Source organism: Rhinocladiella mackenziei (genome assembly GCF_000835555.1).
Source record: "Rhinocladiella mackenziei CBS 650.93 unplaced genomic scaffold supercont1.1, whole genome shotgun sequence".
In the NCBI taxonomy this organism is placed as follows: Eukaryota; Fungi; Ascomycota; class Eurotiomycetes; order Chaetothyriales; family Herpotrichiellaceae; genus Rhinocladiella; species Rhinocladiella mackenziei.
Genome location: NW_013550604.1, coordinates 2,885,480 through 2,903,228, shown reverse-complemented (window position 1 = coordinate 2,903,228; position 17,749 = coordinate 2,885,480). Strand labels below are relative to the sequence as shown.

Below are 17,749 nucleotides of genomic sequence, written 5' to 3'. Positions count from 1 at the left end.
GCCCATTCGCACTAAACTTCACCTGCTGTTCATTTGCCTTCAATGGAGTGTGAGAGCGGGTCTTATTCCCCACGACCTCTGTAGATTTATACGTTTCCTTGTGTTCGAGTTTAACTTTGTGAGAGCTGCATAGATGGAAGATCGAGTTAGAACACGATTGGAAAGGTAGGAGAGAGCGTGACGGAGGGAGGGTAGTCGACTCTAAGCTATGAGCATGTCACTTATACTTCCATGGCTGACATATACGAAGGGTAATATTCTCTTCATTAGCTTCCCATTTCACGCTCGGGCTTGGACAGGTCTATGTCCTCCCATTTCATTCGAAATCAGTCTCGGTCACTGCATTCGCTCGCTCACTTGGCTGGTTACTGGCAGCCGATCGGTCAATTGTTTGCAGCGGCAGAAGACCCAAAAATTCGACCACCGACTGAAGCAAAGTCTTCCGACCAAGGTCCGACACAACAAATATATCTATGGTCGATCATCCACCACACGGCAATCATCACACATGCCACACTGCCAGGACACCAAAAAAGTGAGTCACTCCAGGTTGCCCAAAGAGGCAATAAATTAGCTCCCACCAAACCCAAACACCTCCTCGAACCACTCAACCCGTGTGCCCTGGCTCTTAAGGACATGATTTCCCACAGCTTTATGTGCATCGCGACTCAACGAGGACGGGCCACAGAGAAGAACGGCGGCGGACGAGGAAGGAGGAGAAGAAATAGAGGAGAAGAAGTTGTCGATGAGAGGCATCAGCTTCGGTCTTCGGCCTAGCCGATGGATTCTGATGCCTTCATCCTCTTCCTTCTTCGACGGGCCCTTTGTGTCCGCGTGGATGTCCATATCCGTGGATGGGGTCGTGATGTAGACGTCAACATCCAGATCAACATCATGTAAATAATTCAGTATCTCAATTCCCCACGCTGCGTCCGCCGGTGTTCTCACCATCCAGACCATCTTGATCTTGCCCTTGCCCTTGCCTATAGCCGTTGCACCACCGCGCCGAGAAGAAACGAGAGCGCTGTAGATAGGGAGCGTGTATGTTGCGCCTACGCCGCCCGCGATAAGGAGGACAGGCTGGTCCACCGCTTCCAGAAGTGATGGCATATAGTTGCTCGCCTCGCCGTACGGTCCTTCGATCAGGAGTTCAATCTGCGACTCATTTGTCGCCATAGCTTCGAGCCAGGATGTCTGCGGTCCCCCGGTGTTCCTCGCCACAAGCTGGACCTGAAGACCTCCGACTACATCGGTGTCAGCCGGTCGCAAACTTGCGATCGTGAACGGAGTCTTTGGGTCCTTCCCCGTACGATGGACGTAGACATGTTGACCCGGTGCAGCGTGGGCAAGTCCGAGGTTGCTCTTTTTATCGGCGTCGAATCGCACGCTCACTAGTTTCGTGCCGTGGATTTTCTCACAGCGCGCTTGAGCTTTCGCACTCGTCTTCATCCGCATGAACCCGCTCAGAAACCAAATTACCCCCGCCTGCACGACGTAAAATCTCGTGTAGGGCACATGGAAAAACACGATCGGCAGGAACAAAATGCTAAGCAGGGCGTGACTTCTGTAGAAGACCTTGTGGTATATTTTCCTTCGGATGCTGGGCAGAGAGAGGATGCCGAGGAAATTAAGTGTCCAGAATGCGGCGATTCCGAGACGCACGTCACGGTCCCCTAGCCTCTTCTCAAGCACGTTCATCTGCATGAAAAAGCGGATGTAGAGAATGGCGTGGGCAACGAGGAGGACATGGATCATGCGTCCAAAAAGTCGGTGGTAGGCGTTGAGTCTCTCATGCGTGAGTCCCGTTGCGAGTGTGATGGGTGAGTAAGTGGATTTTGTTGATAGGAGGTAGTGGATGGGGAGCTGGGAGACGGCGACATGCCCGAAGGATTTGGTCAGATGCATGTAGTCGTTACCTGTGGCGCGGAAGATGAGGTATAGGAGCCAGGAGAAATATAGGAGGCTTGAGAGTTGAATGTGCAGAGGTCCGAACTCAGGGAGGTAGGTAGTGTGAAGGAACCAGGATGTCCGGCGAACTAGGATCTGGAGGGAGTTCAACGAGGTACTCTTTGCTGACATCGAGATGGCAGATTTCAGCAATCGTCGGTACAGACAGATGGTGACGAGGAGTATTATCGGAGTCAGCCATGCTTGGAATCCTGCGAGGTTGAGTTGGCGTCTTCGTTCTTCGAGTTGAGCGGGTGTTAAATTGACGAATGAATAAGTCATCTTAGAGAATGGTGGGTCCGAACTATCGTGAGCCTTTGTTGGCGGCGAGGTCGCGTCTTATCATGCCCCAGTGAGGACAGATATCTAGGTTTTCGATGTTGAAGATGTAAGAATTTGCAGAAGCGTAGAAGTCGATCCCAGCATGGCTGAATGTATGGAGTTTATAAGCGAAGAAGGCAGTGTTGAGCCGTGGAGATGGATTGGAATTGGTGAATAGGAGAAGAAAGATTAGGCAGCAATCCCCTGCCAAGGCCGCGGTGCAAGGCTGCCACCCCATAAATGGGAGGAAACGGGGATATCAATTGTCGCATCGAATACGAAGAATTCACGATCAAAATTCAAGTCAAAGGGGAGACACACCGAACGTATCCCAAGGACAAAAACAGCTCCAGTCAACTATATACCTGTGACGACGGCATGGCGAACACCAATGCAGCAGAGACACGGTGAGACGCTTGCTATGCTATGTTGCACAGTGAGAACACACCTCCTCCAAAGCGATAATGGGCACAAACAACGCCGCTGACGCTCGACGGTCTGGTCGTGAAAACAAATGCCAACGAATCCCGATGCAAAACTTTCAATGATGTCCTGTCAAACCATTCCTCCCGTTTTGATTATTCATGTCCCATCTTTTTGTCCTCATGCATTCGTAGTCACAGGTGGTGATTTTAATTCCGACGAACTCTCGCCGCCAATCTTCGCCAAAGGATCTATCGAAGGTCCAGTGGCATCATCGTCTTCCTTTGTGTCAGTACTCTTTTCTGCAAGGGGATCCACCTTTTCTGGTTCCAATTCAAAACCGGGTGCTTTCAAGATGGGTTTCGGCGCCTTGGGTGATTTGATAGGAGATATTGACAGATTGGCGGCTTCGATGGCGGCTTCTTTACTCCCGCTTTCGGGCATCTCTCTTTTGGGCAAATTGATCGCCTCACTCAACTGCCGCGTTCCCGTCGGTCCCATCAATACTTCACTCTGTCGTCTTTGTAGTTCTTCAAGTTTGGCAACTGGATTCTGTCTCCCACAAAATTGGCATCTCCAATATAAAACACCATGCGAATCAGGCAACAGGGGCGGTAGATCAGGGAGCGCAAGCTTAGGGTAGGAGGAGGATCGACGCACCCAATCTTCTTGTTTTGGAACTCCTTCTGCTGCCGGAAGATTACCCTCTTCATCCCTCTCCTCTCCCCAGAATGTCGGTCGTCGAATCGGAGCTGGGGTCACGGGTAAGCTCGGTCGATCGACTTCGGAGGGGAAATCGGTGAGTTTCATGCTCGGTCGTCGTATATGTTCTGCGGGCGGAGAGGTAATGCTGGCGCTACCAGAAGCACGCTGAGAAGGGGCATGATGCAACACCTGTAACTTTCCTTTTCGGGATTGACTAATCGCCTGCACATATCGTTCAATTTCGGGCATGTCATCCCACACATTGGTTCGCTGCTGGAACGCTGCCCATGGATCGATCGGTGGGGCTCCTGGCGTAGGAACGCTCTCGTCGGTCGCTTCCGTCGCATCGGTTGCTGTAGATGGCGTCGTCACTTCTTCAGCCGGGACCACCGAAGTAGGTTCCAGGGGTGGTGGAGGGCTTCGGGCTTTCGGTTCGGCGAATACTCGTGTCGGTTTAGGAGCTCGGGATTCCCATGGGAAAATATGTCTTGGTTTGGCCGGTTCCGGGGGTGGTGGAGGAGGAGGGCTCGATGCTTTCGGTGCGGCGAATACTCGTGTCGGTTTAGGAGCTCGGGACTCCCATGGGAAAATTGGTTTTGGTTTTACTGGTTCCGGAACCTTTTCAGGTACCTGATACCACATATCTTTCGGTGCTTCTGGATAGTGGGCGGGCGGTTGAAAGAGTTTTGTGTCGCTTGACATGTCGTATATTTGCGTGGGGAAGTTGGCTGCTTCAGGTTTTGAATGAACCGGTGGAGGTGCCCTATATCCTGTGAGCCGACCACAAATACTCCGAACCGATTGACGTACCTTGCAGGCTCCCATTCGATGTGAGGGGCTGAAAACTGTCCTGGTTCAACGGTAGGGACGGGGTGGGAATCGCCTTGGGCCGTGGGTGTTGGGACATCTCCAAGCGGAAGTTCAACAGTCGTAGGCTTATTTTGTTCTAGATCCGACATTGTCATTTCAGATGGTGGTGGAGGGATCTGTCCTTGTTGAGGAGGTGATGGTTCCTGCCGGGGGGGTGGAACGGGAGTTGGAGCCGTGGCCGATTCTTGACTTGGATAACTGGCAACGTATAGGGGTTCCTCGCCACGAACGTAGTCCTGGACCCTTTTCGTGGACTGATACGTTCGAGTGTCGTAGTATGTGATGGGCTAGAAACATTAGCACTCGAGATATACTTCGACCCATCAACCGACAAACCTTTGGTCGGTAGTGCCGGTCGTATACGGACCACCACATTCCCAATAGCTCTCCATAGACACCAGTATTGTACTTGTTCTCTCTCCCTAACGTCCAGGGCTTGTCCGGACCAATGAAATGGACCACGGCGATGCTGCTCGAGAAATGTCGATAGGCGGGAACGTATTGGTAGTTGCCACTGGGGGTACAATTGTAGACAAAGCTTAACCTTTCCCACTCACGAAAGTGCATGTTGAGAAGGCCCTGGTCAGCTCCGTCGAAGCTGATGCCTCGTTGTGCCAAAGCATATAGGGAATGGTAGTCGGCCATATTTGGGTTGAGGACCAGAAGACCCGTGTTGAAGCAATCGGGCCAACCGATATCCGGGACAGCAGCGAAGTTGGTATTCAGAGTGAGAAGTTCATTGGGAGCTCTGAGCACCACCATATCCGCATCCAAGTATACTATCCTCTTGAACTGCGTCTGCCGCCATAACTCGATCTTGGTGAAGGTGGATACTAGGTCCGGTCGGTTCATGAGATAGAGATTGGTCGGATTTTTGTTGATGATCTGTTGGACAGGCACGACATCATCGTAAACGGTCTGTAGAGATTAGTGGATCATGTCGAGGAAGTCCGAGGAGGAGGGCGGACTCGAAGTTCAGCGATGGTATCGGAAGATAGTTTGTCGACCAGAACAAAAGCTATCAGAGGAGCTTTGGCACCTGTTTCTTTCAAGGAATGGCCTAGGACCATGGCACCTAGACAGACATTAGGTTCAAGAGGAGTATTTTGTGACATCTTCGGTCCTTACCTGGTAAGTAGGCATCGTTCATGAGCAGCTGTATTTTTGGTCCTGCGTCAGTGATGGAGAACAAAAAAGATTCATATGCGGGGAACCCAGCAGGAAACGAAAGGGATGGAGAGCTTACCGTCGCAAAAACAGCTGCACCAATAGGTGCCATACTGGGGAAGGAGAGACTCAAAGCCAATGACGGCCGGAGAAGATTGAGGATGCAGTGTAGGAGTGAGGTGAGTGAGTACTGTAGAAAGAATATTCCAAGTTTGTCCGACAGCAAAGTCGTATTAACTTTTTACTTGAGCGGTGCAATTTACCAGACTGCGAGTGGACGGACCGGGCCTGCGAAGTGGCGGAGAAAGCAGACAGCTAAAATCTGTTCTTCCCCCGCACTGGGCACTGTTTGTCGGGTATAATTTAGGGTAGACCACTGGCAGGTGAGCTGCGAGCTTCTTTTCTAGCTGCTTGAAAGAATCCACCAGCGTCGACCAAACAAATGCTTTCCAGCCAAACTCCCATCGCCCATGTGACGTCTTCCAGCCTCTTCCTTCGAGATGGCGACGGCGATGAACGTATGATCGGAAAGATCTCGCCATCTCATTCAATTAAATCCGTTTCAAAGAGCTGATCTTCTTTGCCTCTCCTCACTCGATGCACATCATCACCGTACTATCGACTCTTCGAAAGAGGAAACAAACAAGAGGCGGATATATATGCTCAGCATCCCTACAGACTCTGAGCTGGGTCCTTTAGCCACGCGCATTTCAGCGATAAGGACAGGGAAAAATTCTTATGGTGCGGTCCAATTTCACCAAGGAGGCCACCAAGAGCCATGAGGCTTGCCCGTCCCAGCCTCTTCCTGACCTTTCCAGCCGTGAATCACCGCGTTACCATGGCGCCCGCTGCCTGTGGCTAAAAACATCAGACCATTCTCTCACCACTTTTCTTCTCCGATACCCGGCTCCCTAATTTGGGCGGCTGGTTACGAATCTTTGTCTTCTGTTGGTGATCATGGTTATCAATGAACAGGGGAATTTGGTCCAAGCTGTCGCATACAGGGGAATCTCCATGACAGATGTCAAAATCTTCTGGCCCGTGACAGAGAGACCAGTCCGAGTTTCGGGTTCTACTATATATATTGTATTTTCATTTATACGACTCCCACAGTTATTTGAACACGTTCAATTCTCCCACTCCACCGTCGCCCATCTTGCCCCATGATCCAGTCCGGCCTTTTTTTTTTTTTTTTTTTTTGGTTGCCCCTTTGGAATCTTCAAACAGCCAAATAGTCCCTTCCTCTGAACGCTCCGGACCCCCCAAGCATATTTATACAGGATATCTCTATTTCCATCGCTTGCTTCCCTCCAAACTGCCTCACCGTTAAACTTCTTTGTCCGCTTAGCCCAGTAGTCTCTCAATGTCTCTCAAAGTATTTGCACGCATCTCCTTCCGCTGCTTACCTCCATCTTTCTCGCCAAATGCCTCACTAGCTAGTTTTCTCTTCTTGGCTTGAATCTCGAGAACTTCATCTTCGATCGTGCCTTCCACCACCAACCGCACCACTTTGCAATTGCGAGTCTGTCCAAGTCGATGCACGCGATCAACTGCTTGATCTTCGATTGCCGGCGCCCACCAGGAATCAGCAAGAATCACTTGATTCGCCGCGACTAGGTTGAGCCCAACGGAGCAGACAGAGAGCGAAGCCAGCATGATTTTGCACGAGGGGTCTGTGTTGAGAGATTCGATCGCGGTGTCTCGACGTGTGGAATTCATCTTGCCATCCAACCGGGTAAAGTTCAGTCCGTGTCGAAGAAGTTGAGTTTGCACCAAATCCAGGAACGAGGTCCATTGTGAGAAGACGACGGTTTTCACATTCGGATCCGCTTCGGATGCTTTGAGCACTTTGACCAGAGCCTCGATTTTAGTGCTCGTCGTCTCCGGGTCAATATCCACGATAGGTTCATCGCCTTCGCCAAATCCTGCTGCCGGTTCCACGAGCTGACCATTGTCTGCAAGTTCGGCTCGGCACATGGGACACTTGTGCTGGGTCTCAATCACTTTCTCAATGCAGTCTCGACAGAAAGTATGCGCACAAGCCGTGATCACGGGGGTCTTCAAGGAATCCAAGCACACACAGCAGTCTTCCTGAGAGTCGATCTGGAGTTGCAGCATGTCCTGCAAGGCTTTTCGATTCGCTGGATTCATCACATCCACGACAGAATTGGCATCGATCAGCTCCAACAATTTCCTCACTCTCTCATCGCCGCACATCTTCCAGTGGTTGCAAGTCTGACGGAGTCGGAGAAGCACTTCGAGGAGGTAAGTCATGGTTTTCCCTTCCTTCTTCGCCTTTGCAGCTTCGACCAATCCCTTGGCCTCGCTCTTGAAGGCATCATATCTTTCCTGTTCATGCGGCAAGAACTTGATCGGGTACTTGTGGAAGGATATTTCCGGAAGCTTTAGGTCGACGAACTTCATATCCTTCATCCGCCGCAGACAAAGACTTGACATGAGAGCTTGGAGGAGCAACCGAGCCCCATGCTCACCATTCTTGAGGGGCCGAATCAGGGTGGAATTGAATATTTCAAACTCCGCCAATCCGCCCGAGAGGCGCAAAAATCTGACATGCGAATACAGATCTTTGAGACTGTTGACGATAGGTGTCCCTGTCAGGATCCAGCGAGATTTTGCCACCAGTGCGCATGCGGCTTGTGACATTTTGGCCTTGGGGTTCCGGATCTGGTGACCTTCATCTAACACAATTCGACGCCAGGTTACAGAAAACAACCCTTTGGATGCCGGCGTTGGCCGAGGAGTTGCTTTGCCATAAGGATAGAGCTCTTGGGTCATTGTCTGGTAAGTCGTGATCACGATGTCATACGCTCTCAACTGCTCCGGTGACATATCCTTGTTTCCTTGACCGTGGTACGTCAAGGTCCGTGGCGCATATTTCTTCTTGACATGGAATGCCGCTTGATTGTTCCAATTGCTCATGACGGAAAGTGGCGCAATAATAAGAGTTGGCTGGCCATCTTTGTGTGGGTCTGCCATGATGAGGGAGAGAATCTGAATGGTTTTGCCTAAAACGCGGTTGAAGTCAGCAACGTTTCGCGGCAAGGGGGTTTTCTCTAATATGCTTGCGGCCAGGACACACTTACCAAGTCCCATATCATCGGCAAGAAGACCACCACTGGCGAGCTCTGGAGCCTGCTTGAAAGAGAAATGGGTCACTATGTTGGTGTAGAAACCACCTTCCTTCTTCCACATCTGGATCACATCATCACGGTCCTTGGGCAAGTTAGGAGACTCGTGATCGAGCATCCATTTAAGCCCTTGTCTCTGGTGAGGCAACAGGATAGTGGCGAGCTCTGCAGGCTGGTCTGCCATGGGCATCTTTGCCAGAATCTCTTCTCCTGCCCCAAGCTTGCTGACGACATCTTGGACATCGCGAGGATTGAAAGTAGCCGTTCCGCCGAGAAGCTGATCCATACTTTCTTCCGGCGGGCTTCCCAAACACTGCGCCATACCCAAGTTGCTGTATTTGTTAGGACCCTCATGATCGAATACAACGTTGCCCTTCTTCATCATGGCAGCGGCTGCTTTCTCTCTGGCTTTGTGTTGCTTCTCCAACTCGTGCATGCGTTTCTTTCTCTCTTTTTCGGCCCGTTTGTACTCAGCCACTGGCAGATTCATCTCTTGCATCTGGCTGCAAAGAGCAGCGCCTGCAACAAGATCGCTGGTACCGAACAACTTCAATCCAATGGGACATTCATAATATGACTTTGATCCCGTCAAGGCACCTTCTACGAGCAGTGAACCTGAATCCATCAGCGGTGCTAATTTGGCTGCGACGTTCCGACCGATATGACCAATCTGGTCACGGACCACGTTGTCGATTCGAATGGCATTGCTGTCATATGGATTGCCCGGTTCACGTCGCACTCTGACATACTCGCCAACCGTGGCCTGGCCATCGTAAAATCGGCAGCCGACAATCTTCGTATGGAGGATACCGTAAAGTCGATAATTTTCGTAGACATCATCGTCGAAATCCTCGGTGAGGTCGATCTCTCTGGCGATGTCGGCCTCCTCTTCTTGGCTGGAACCTAACCAACTTCCACGTTCTTCCTTGCTGTGCTGCTGTGTTGATGGAGCGTCGACTGGCGCATAGCTGCTGTAGCCTGGGTTTGGGCGAGCTTCAGGATATCTGGGTTGGCTGGAAGACTGACAAGAAGAGAAAGATGAATCTTGCTTGGTGAGTTTCGATCTAGAAGATTCATTGGAATCGTCGTCGCCGGTCAAGTCAACAGTTTCAGGAAGCTTTCTCTTAGGCCTGCCCATGCTTGCAAACAGCGAATCAAGAAGGACCTGTCGCAATGAGGAGGGGCAAAAAAAGAGGAGGGACTTTTGTGGATGAAGGAATGAAGTGCAGTTCAAAAGAAAGGAAGAGAAATAAGGCTGAGATAAGGCTGAGATAAGGGACCGGTGGACAAGTCTGATTTTGGCTTTGTCGCGTCAGTCTTTGTTTACAGGTGATGAAATTCGCGGCGATCAAATCATTTTAGTGCGGGGAGGCGAAGACAAAGGGGACTTCCCCTATCCATCCAAGTTACGGAATACTATGCAGCAGAGAGGCACCTACAAGGTACAAGTTCTTGAAATTTCCTACTCCAATTCATCCTCTTCCTCCTCGTCCGTATCAAACCCTGTATCTATCTTGGGGATTTCAAAATCGCTGCTGTCACTACCCTCCTGAATCCCTTTTGGTGCAAGAGGTTTGGATGTTGTTTCCAAGTCGTCAGCCTTGGCAGATGAAAATGCACTAGCCGAAATTGTGTTTACCGTCACAGCATCGCTTTTTGTATTTGCTCCCATTGGCGGAGCAAGGTCGCTGGTTGAAGATTCTTCCACGCGCAGCTTTTTCAGTTGTGTCGAATCGGTCTCTTCAGAAACAGAGCCACCCCCTTCCGAGAGATTGCCACCACAATCATCGAAAGGACGCTTCCTAGCTGCTGTACTCCGCGATTCTAGGCGATTACATTGTCCGTTCGTACTGACAGGAGGTGCATGTGATCCATTAGGACTGCCTCCTAACTCCTTCAGAGAGTTTTCGGGCTGGGACAAAATATGACTAGGCTGAGCATGTCCACCTTCTCCCTTATCATATTCGACGGTGGAGTGAGGGTCCTTGGGCTCTGCTAGAGAAAGCCCGTCTGTCTGAGTGACGGGCATTCGCGGCCTCAGTAAAGCCTCGACGGTTAAGCTATTTGCCCCAGACCTTGCCAGGAAAGGTAACAAACTTGCCATGCTTGCCTTGCCATTTTCCAGGAGCACTGGATGCATGACACTCGTCAACATAGCGTCTTGATGATCAAGAAGGACCGATAGCCTATCCATTTCGACCCTTAATTGCCGGGTGATCAGGGAGGTTGGACAATACATCAGGACCTGCGCCAGCAACCTCCAAGCTGCTCGGAATGCATTGGGCTGGTAGCCGGAAAGATCGCACCGTTCGACGACTTTCCCTTGGAAATTCTCCCCCGCGAGCAGTGAAGACTTGACTTTGGAATTCCTATCTTTCACCGCATCAATACTCCCAACTTCGATGCTGGGAATTCCTATTCGGAGGTCATCACAGCACTGAGTAATCAGCCTTGAGAAGGCAAATCTATTCAATGCTAAATCCTGGATGTTGGAGTTCTCCAGGAGATGGCCAAAAATATCGTAAACGATTCGCCGAATGCTTTCATGCCAGGACATGGATGAAAATAAGGTTAAAACGTGACTGGCGATAGTCTGGTACACCGGAAAGAGGGATTGCGTGTAAGTCGTACACATGATGTGAAGCAGACGAAGACAAGCCAGGTGGTGTTGAGGCAGGTTCATCCAGAGCTCGTCTTTCTCCTCTCTACTTGCCTCTTTGTTGAATTTCAGGATACTGGTGACAGTCGCCCTGTCGTTGGAGGCAGCTATCGCCATAATACGTGAGGTGAGGTCTAGAATTGCACCTGTCGGAATCGACACAGACTGTGAGGTTGCGGTTGAGATTAAACGCTCGAGCCAGGTTATCAAGCATTCAAGTCGCTGGTGGCCATCGGATATGCCGCTCCAGGGACCCAGGCCAAGAGCATCATTTTCGGCCTGTTTTGGTCCTTGAGAGAAATCCTGTTTTTCAACCGGCCTCTGATGAGCAGAGTCATTCGAATCGTGTTCTTCGATAATTGCTCTGAATACTTTACTTGCAGTTTCGTGAGCGTGGTCGATGATGGTCAGGGCCGTTTGAGTCCACTCCTGAGATAGTGTGTGTTTCGGGGCACATAACAGAGACAAGCAAAGCACGTCGGTGGCTACATCCCGGGTCGAAGAGGAGGTCGCGCTGCTTCCTAGCAGACTCTGGCAAATCGGCTTGATGCGGTTGAGGAATGGACGGAAAACAGAAGCATGCTGAGGTAGCAATTGGACGTAACATTCCAGTACTGGTTCCAGCAATAGACTCGGTGTCTGCTTAGTTTCCTTTCCAATCTGGGCCTGAATTGGCTTGATCAGGCTCAGAGTCGCGGCGATGAAGGGAGGGAGGAGTGGTGTCGTTATTTCTCTCAATAACTTCGGATGGTTTTGCGTAAGGAGGAAAATGCGTGTAATGGCGACGAGATAGAGCTTCTTGACCTCGACTGGATCCGGTTTATTCAGGCAGCTGAGCAGACCTCGGACCCAGCTCTCTGATGCACCGAGACCACTTTGACCGGCATTCTCAACGATTGCCTTGATGAGGACCACCGCCGTCAATCGCCCAGCGGCAGATCGATCCTGAAGCAATGAGCTAATTCGAGTCTTGATTTTGTGAACAGTTACGGAGGAGCCATTGGTCTTGGAATCTGCGAAAAGCGATTCGAGAGAGCAGTTGGCTAATGATGTGGCGAGAAAGCCAGAAATTCGAGGCAGCTCCTCAACCGGGGTCACATTCAGGCGATTTGCGATGGCACGAAGAGAGCCTTCTTGTTGCATTGCGGAAACGAGGTATAAAGAGGACGGGAAACGGACCCAGGTCTTTCGACTGGGTGTATGTTGAGGGCGTAGACCTCACAGTGTATGAAAAGCGAATACCAACACATGTGTCAACGGATTTATAATTTTTTTTTTTTTTTAAAGGGAAGCGCTGCGACTGGCCCAATTGCTGGTGAGGCCCTGCACCGAAGTTGCACCGATGACTGCATCGGCAGGCACACTACACAATACACGTTACTTTTATAAGACCGTACGTCTCTTGATCGTGAACTCGGCCAGTTCATACGCGTCCATGGAGCCACAGCCACGACCTCACAACCATGACACCTACTTCATGAGTTAACAGCGCGAGACCGTCTCCGTATCGGCCACAATGAGTGTACTCACCTCGCCCCCTTGTTCCACTGCCATCTATGAATCGGCCGGCTGATGGGAGACCAGGCACACCATGAAAAGGCCCAGCGATACATCAGCTCACTTGATGCCGCGCGTATCGCGGGAAATTGGCACGAACTTCCCGAGCTTGTGAGGAAAGTCACAAAGCATGCTCCAGACAGGAAATGTATGCTTCTCGAGACCACAACTTGTTCAGTGTTGACATTCGATATAGTCTTAATCCAGGTCGCCAAAATCGAAGGTGAAATCGCCAACTATGCAATTTCAGCAAGTCGAAGACCTAGCAGCACTCCCCCCATTCCAGACGCCCAGATCTCCCTCCTCGAAACCGAACTGCGTACCAGTGAGCAGCCTTTTGAAGAGGTAGTGCAAGGCCAGACGTCTCTTCTATGGGCACGTTGGGTTGGCCCGCCACAACCTGATCGTTCAGTTCCCTCCGTAACCTTTGAACCCGCTCGAGCCGCCTCCGATGCCACTTCGATGTGGACAAAGATTTGCGTGGTCAAGGCAACTTACATAAGGGGGATGTTGTTCGGCCAGGCAGGAAAAGAGGAGCAAAAAGGAGAACTTCACGATTCAATTCTGCCATGGATGGACTCAAATCGCAGCCTGGTCGTTTCCACTCCACAGCTCCTGTACTGGGCACAACAGCTCCTTGGTCAAGTAGCATTAGGCCAGAAACAGCAGACTGGATCTACTGTTCCTCTCAGTGACGACAAGACTGCCCCATTCAGACTCCAGGCATTCCGCCACTGGGCCGCGCTGGCTGTGAAGAACCAGGACGTTTCAGCCTCAACTTACGGGAATGGGCCCGGACATCTCTCTAAGCTTGTCATGTGGAGGGCCTATTATCGATTCATGTCAAGCATCTTGCATCAGACTCCAGGAAGTACCATGAACATCTCCATTAGTCGACCTGAGTTGGCCACCGAGCTTCGTCGAGTTGAAACTTCCTACGAAAGTGAGCTCCTGAGACAAGCTCGATTTCCCAGAGCAAATGAATCTAATACTACCATCGAAGGATGGGTGGAAGAAGTCATTAGCAACTGGAAGATTCTATGTGGGCCAGACTGGTCGGATTCGGATCTCGGAGAAGGCGGTCGCAATGCGGTGGGCAGAAACGTTCTCGATATGCTCTACCGCGCTGCGACCAAGACCTTCCACTCGACTCTTATCTTGAGACGATTGTTTCAAGTGCACAAGTCCTTGACAGATTTCGACCTCGCTTACCATGCTCTTGACACCTACATAGAACTCATTGACCGCGCGAGGGCACGAGCTGCCAAATCCAAGGGCCCGGCGACCGACTGGGACGGCGACGATCTCTTTCTGCGAACAATCTCCGAAGGGATTGAAGGACTCTGTTCATTTGGACGTCGGTCTGAAGCGGAGAAAGCGTATGAATTGTGTCTCAAACTCGAAGACCTTCTCGAAGAGCTTGAGCCCCGTTTGCCAGATTCAACGCCGAACGGATTAGGACATACCAACGGAGATGCCGCCGCCAGCAAACCAACACTGCCATCTTTACCGGCAGATCTGCTGGAAATTGTTTATCGAGCCATTGGTGTGGGAAAGTCGCATTGGGCAAGGTGGACACCCTTTAGTGAGAATCGATCGACCCTGCAGTCCGAGGCGGTCGAATTCCTCCAGAAAGCTGCGGCGCAGAAATTGCCTCCAGAGCAGCTGCTGAAAACCTTATACGCGCTAGGTCGGTTGCTCGCCGAGACGCGTGACATTGACCAGGCGATTTCGATTGTGAAGAAAGCCCTGGCATGTGGTGCCGCAAAAGATCAAGAAGATAATACTTATCGGATACAACGACAGCTAATACCATTTTGGCACCTGTTAGCTCTTCTGCTGACATCGAGGCAGAGTTTTGAGATTGCAGGCCAGAGTTGCGTTGCAGCATTCGAACAATTCTCCCCCCCGGAAATAATATTTGGTCATGCCCCCGGGGCTTCCGGTATGGGGGAGAAGCAGAGCACGGGAACCCGGAAGACAGGACTGGTGGACGACATGGAATGCGATGAATTGCAAAAGATCATTGAAATTCGAATTACCGATCTTGCGCTGACAGAACTCATTGAAGGACCCGAACACGCGGTGAACAGCAGCAATGAGTTGCTAGCCCTTTACTCTCGGCTATTTGAGCGATATGGAGCTCTGACTTTGAATGAGGAAAGATCGAGAACGAAGGTCGCACAACCACCCAAAAGCTCGGCTGGTACAGTGAAGAGCCTTCGAGATAGTCTCTTCTCTCGGAAAAGGATAGGTCGCTCCAGTGAGTCAACGAAGGGACAGAAAATAAATGAAACACCATCCATCGCAGAGGAGCTGAGGCGGCCCAGTACCAAAGCTACCCAAGCCACCCAAACAACCCAAGCACCAACCATTCACGTTACGAATGAGGATGAAAAACCATCGCCGCACAAGCATCGAATATTTCGACACTCTCATGAACACTCCGGAGAGGACAAACGGCATTTTTCCGGAGCCCTGCACAAGCAAGGGTCAAGACGGCGCCTGTCGCGATCACAGAGTCGAGTGCGGAAAGAAACCAACAATGATAAATCCTTGGGGACGACTCCAGAGATGGCCCAAGCCTCCGATCAGACAGCAGAGAAGGGGAATCCGGAATTGGAAACGATCCCGTCGCAAGATGTACCAGCTTTACCTGTATCTGCCAATCACGACTCGAGCGCCGAGGCCAAACAGCCCTTGAATAAGGTTCCGCACAATCTTGACGCACACGACAAGATACCACCACCGGCCCAGCATCAGGATCAACCACCGGAGCAAGATGTGCGGCTGCCAGTTGTTGATTCAAGCACGACTCGAACAGATCCAGGACCTCGCTTTTCCAAATCAGCGTCCCAGAGACATGCACTGAGTCTCCTGGTCAAGATCTGGCTGATTATCGCCACACTATACCGACGCGCCAATATGTTTGACGACTCGCGTGAGGCATGCGACGAGGCCGCAAAGGTGGCCATGAAGGTTGAGGGGATGGTTGCCAGCGTCGAGAGCTCAGCGCGGGCATTCGGCGACAGTGGATGGGGAGGCAGAGGCAAAAGTTCAGACGAACTTTGGGCTGACGTGTACTGCGAACGAGCGGAGCTCCTGATGGCAATTGCTCGGGCACGTGAGGAAAAGGAGGGCCAGGTTACTTCTGACGGCGTGAGGGAGGCGGTGGATCAGTACGAGCAATGTCTCATGCACTTCGCCGACCATGCGGGAGGTATCGTAGGACTCAGCAATGTCCTCCTGGATTACTACGAACGCAAAGTGGAACTGGGGAAGAGAGCCGATAATGGCAAAGGGAGCGCGGAGGGGGTTCAGGAAGAGAAGAGAAGGACGCACAGACGAGACTGGAGCCGAATATCTGAGGGAGCGGCAGTTAACGGGTTGTTTGATGTTGACGCGGCACCTCCTCATACAGCAAATCCCACCCCGACCACGCCATCACATCCTGTGAAAGATGATGACCTTAAGAAAACGCCCGAGAATCTGAATCGGCTAGCAGCTCGAGACCGGGCTTATGGCCTGTTGTCGACGCTGACGAAGCTGGGAACGGGATGGGACAATTCAGAAGCGTGGTTTGCATTGGCGAGGGCACATGAACTGGGCGGGGAGATGGACAAGGCCAAAGAGATACTGTGGTGGTGCGTCGAGTTAGAAGACACGCGACCGATCCGACATTGGGGGAATGTGGGATGCGGCGGATATGTTCTTTGATAATTGATGCGGGTGTACGTAGAATACGACCACCTAGATTGCTCGCGAACGAAAATCCTATTTGCCAAATCCAGTTCGATCCTAGAGTGAGCGAAGGCCGCTTTAACGGAAGGGAGAGCTCTTCACAGTCAAACAGCGTCCACGAGGTGGTAGGATCGATTCGACTGATTTCCCAGCTCGTTCAATCAGGACTTCCATGTATCTGCGATCAAAGAATGTGGTCGAATATCCAGTTAAATGCTCTAGTTAATCCTCCCCCCCGGAGAGGGGCCGTAGACTGGATCCGATGGGGGTTTGTTAAACGGGTCTAGTTAAGGACTCCAGTTAATCGCACTTTGATCACGTGCGAATGATCACGTGTTCAGCACCCGCTCGAGGTGGTCCATGGATTGGATCTGATGGGGTCATCCAATCAGAGAAAAGGATTATGTAATCATAGGATTATAGATTTGCCGGATTACGAGTACTCAGCGTCTCGCTAGGCGGGCTTTGGGTGGTTTTACACCCTACAGTATATTTTATTGATGGTGTTTCGGAGACGTTATAAGGAGGACGATGCCAGGATGATACTGGATAGGCTGTGACAATATCCTCTATTCAGAAGGATGGGCTGTAATCTCGTCAAAGGGTAGATGCCGGATGAGGCCCAAGTGAGAGGCTGCGGTTTGTGGCAGTGGCGGTCGCGATGTTGACCAATCACCGCCAAGGATCTGATGTCGTATTGTGAACGAGATAGGAGAGTATATCCCAATTTTAGCAGTCAGACGCCTAACAAAGCCTGATCCAGATGAAAAAAGCCCTCGCCTATTTCGCCTAAGGGCAGCCTCATCGAACACAACTCGGCCATCAGTATACAGGTTACGAGGTCTCGAACTGTAGTACTCAGGTACATATCATATGGGCTCAACATTTTTGTTTGCTCTCAGGATCACTTCATCTTCTCCCGTCGTCTGCCGGGCCGCGTCAGTACTTGCAAAAGTCCAAGCTAGGGCCAAGTAGCCTGGTGCGCTGTTGGTACCCTTTGTGATGCCCTAGCCTGCGTCATCTCCTTCAATTTCTCGGCTCCGTTGCATCGTTTTCCGTCTTCGCCGCCCGAGGAGCCAATGACCTCGCAGGCATGGCATCTCAAACTCTGCTGCGCCATGTTGACAATCCATCAGCCCTCCGCCAATCCATCCTCCGTCGTCGCAAGCTGATGATGCTGACTCCGTACATAGAATTTCTACTACGACGT

At 51.2% G+C, this 17,749-nt stretch overlaps 5 protein-coding genes across 5 annotated transcripts; 1 reads left to right on the top strand and 4 right to left on the bottom strand.

The window, feature by feature from the left end:
* Window positions 1-570: 570 nt before the first annotated feature.
* On the bottom strand, window positions 571-2,229 carry Z518_01019 (uncharacterized protein; the record flags this gene model as incomplete). The annotated part of the gene is made up of 1 exon (XM_013421620.1): window positions 571-2,229. One exon carries the CDS (start codon window positions 2,227-2,229, stop codon window positions 571-573), a length of 1,659 nt encoding a protein of 552 aa, XP_013277074.1.
* Window positions 2,230-2,871: 642 nt separating this feature from the next.
* Window positions 2,872-5,545, bottom strand: Z518_01018 (uncharacterized protein; the record flags this gene model as incomplete). Its single annotated transcript, XM_013421619.1, has 6 exons — window positions 2,872-4,159; window positions 4,207-4,553; window positions 4,603-5,184; window positions 5,235-5,341; window positions 5,395-5,422; window positions 5,513-5,545. The coding sequence occupies 6 exons, from the start codon at window positions 5,543-5,545 to the stop codon at window positions 2,872-2,874; spliced, it is 2,385 nt and encodes a 794-aa protein (XP_013277073.1).
* Window positions 5,546-6,777: 1,232 nt separating this feature from the next.
* Z518_01017 (uncharacterized protein) lies at window positions 6,778-9,720 on the bottom strand (the record flags this gene model as incomplete). The annotated part of the gene is made up of 2 exons (XM_013421618.1): window positions 6,778-8,459; window positions 8,538-9,720. The coding sequence occupies 2 exons, from the start codon at window positions 9,718-9,720 to the stop codon at window positions 6,778-6,780; spliced, it is 2,865 nt and encodes a 954-aa protein (XP_013277072.1).
* Window positions 9,721-10,044: 324 nt separating this feature from the next.
* On the bottom strand, window positions 10,045-12,384 carry Z518_01016 (uncharacterized protein; the record flags this gene model as incomplete). The annotated part of the gene is made up of 1 exon (XM_013421617.1): window positions 10,045-12,384. One exon carries the CDS (start codon window positions 12,382-12,384, stop codon window positions 10,045-10,047), a length of 2,340 nt encoding a protein of 779 aa, XP_013277071.1.
* A 429-nt stretch (window positions 12,385-12,813) lies between these two features.
* Z518_01015 (uncharacterized protein) lies at window positions 12,814-16,515 on the top strand (the record flags this gene model as incomplete). Its single annotated transcript, XM_013421616.1, has 2 exons — window positions 12,814-12,946; window positions 12,995-16,515. 2 exons carry the CDS (start codon window positions 12,814-12,816, stop codon window positions 16,513-16,515), a joined length of 3,654 nt encoding a protein of 1,217 aa, XP_013277070.1.
* Window positions 16,516-17,749: the final 1,234 nt, after the last annotated feature.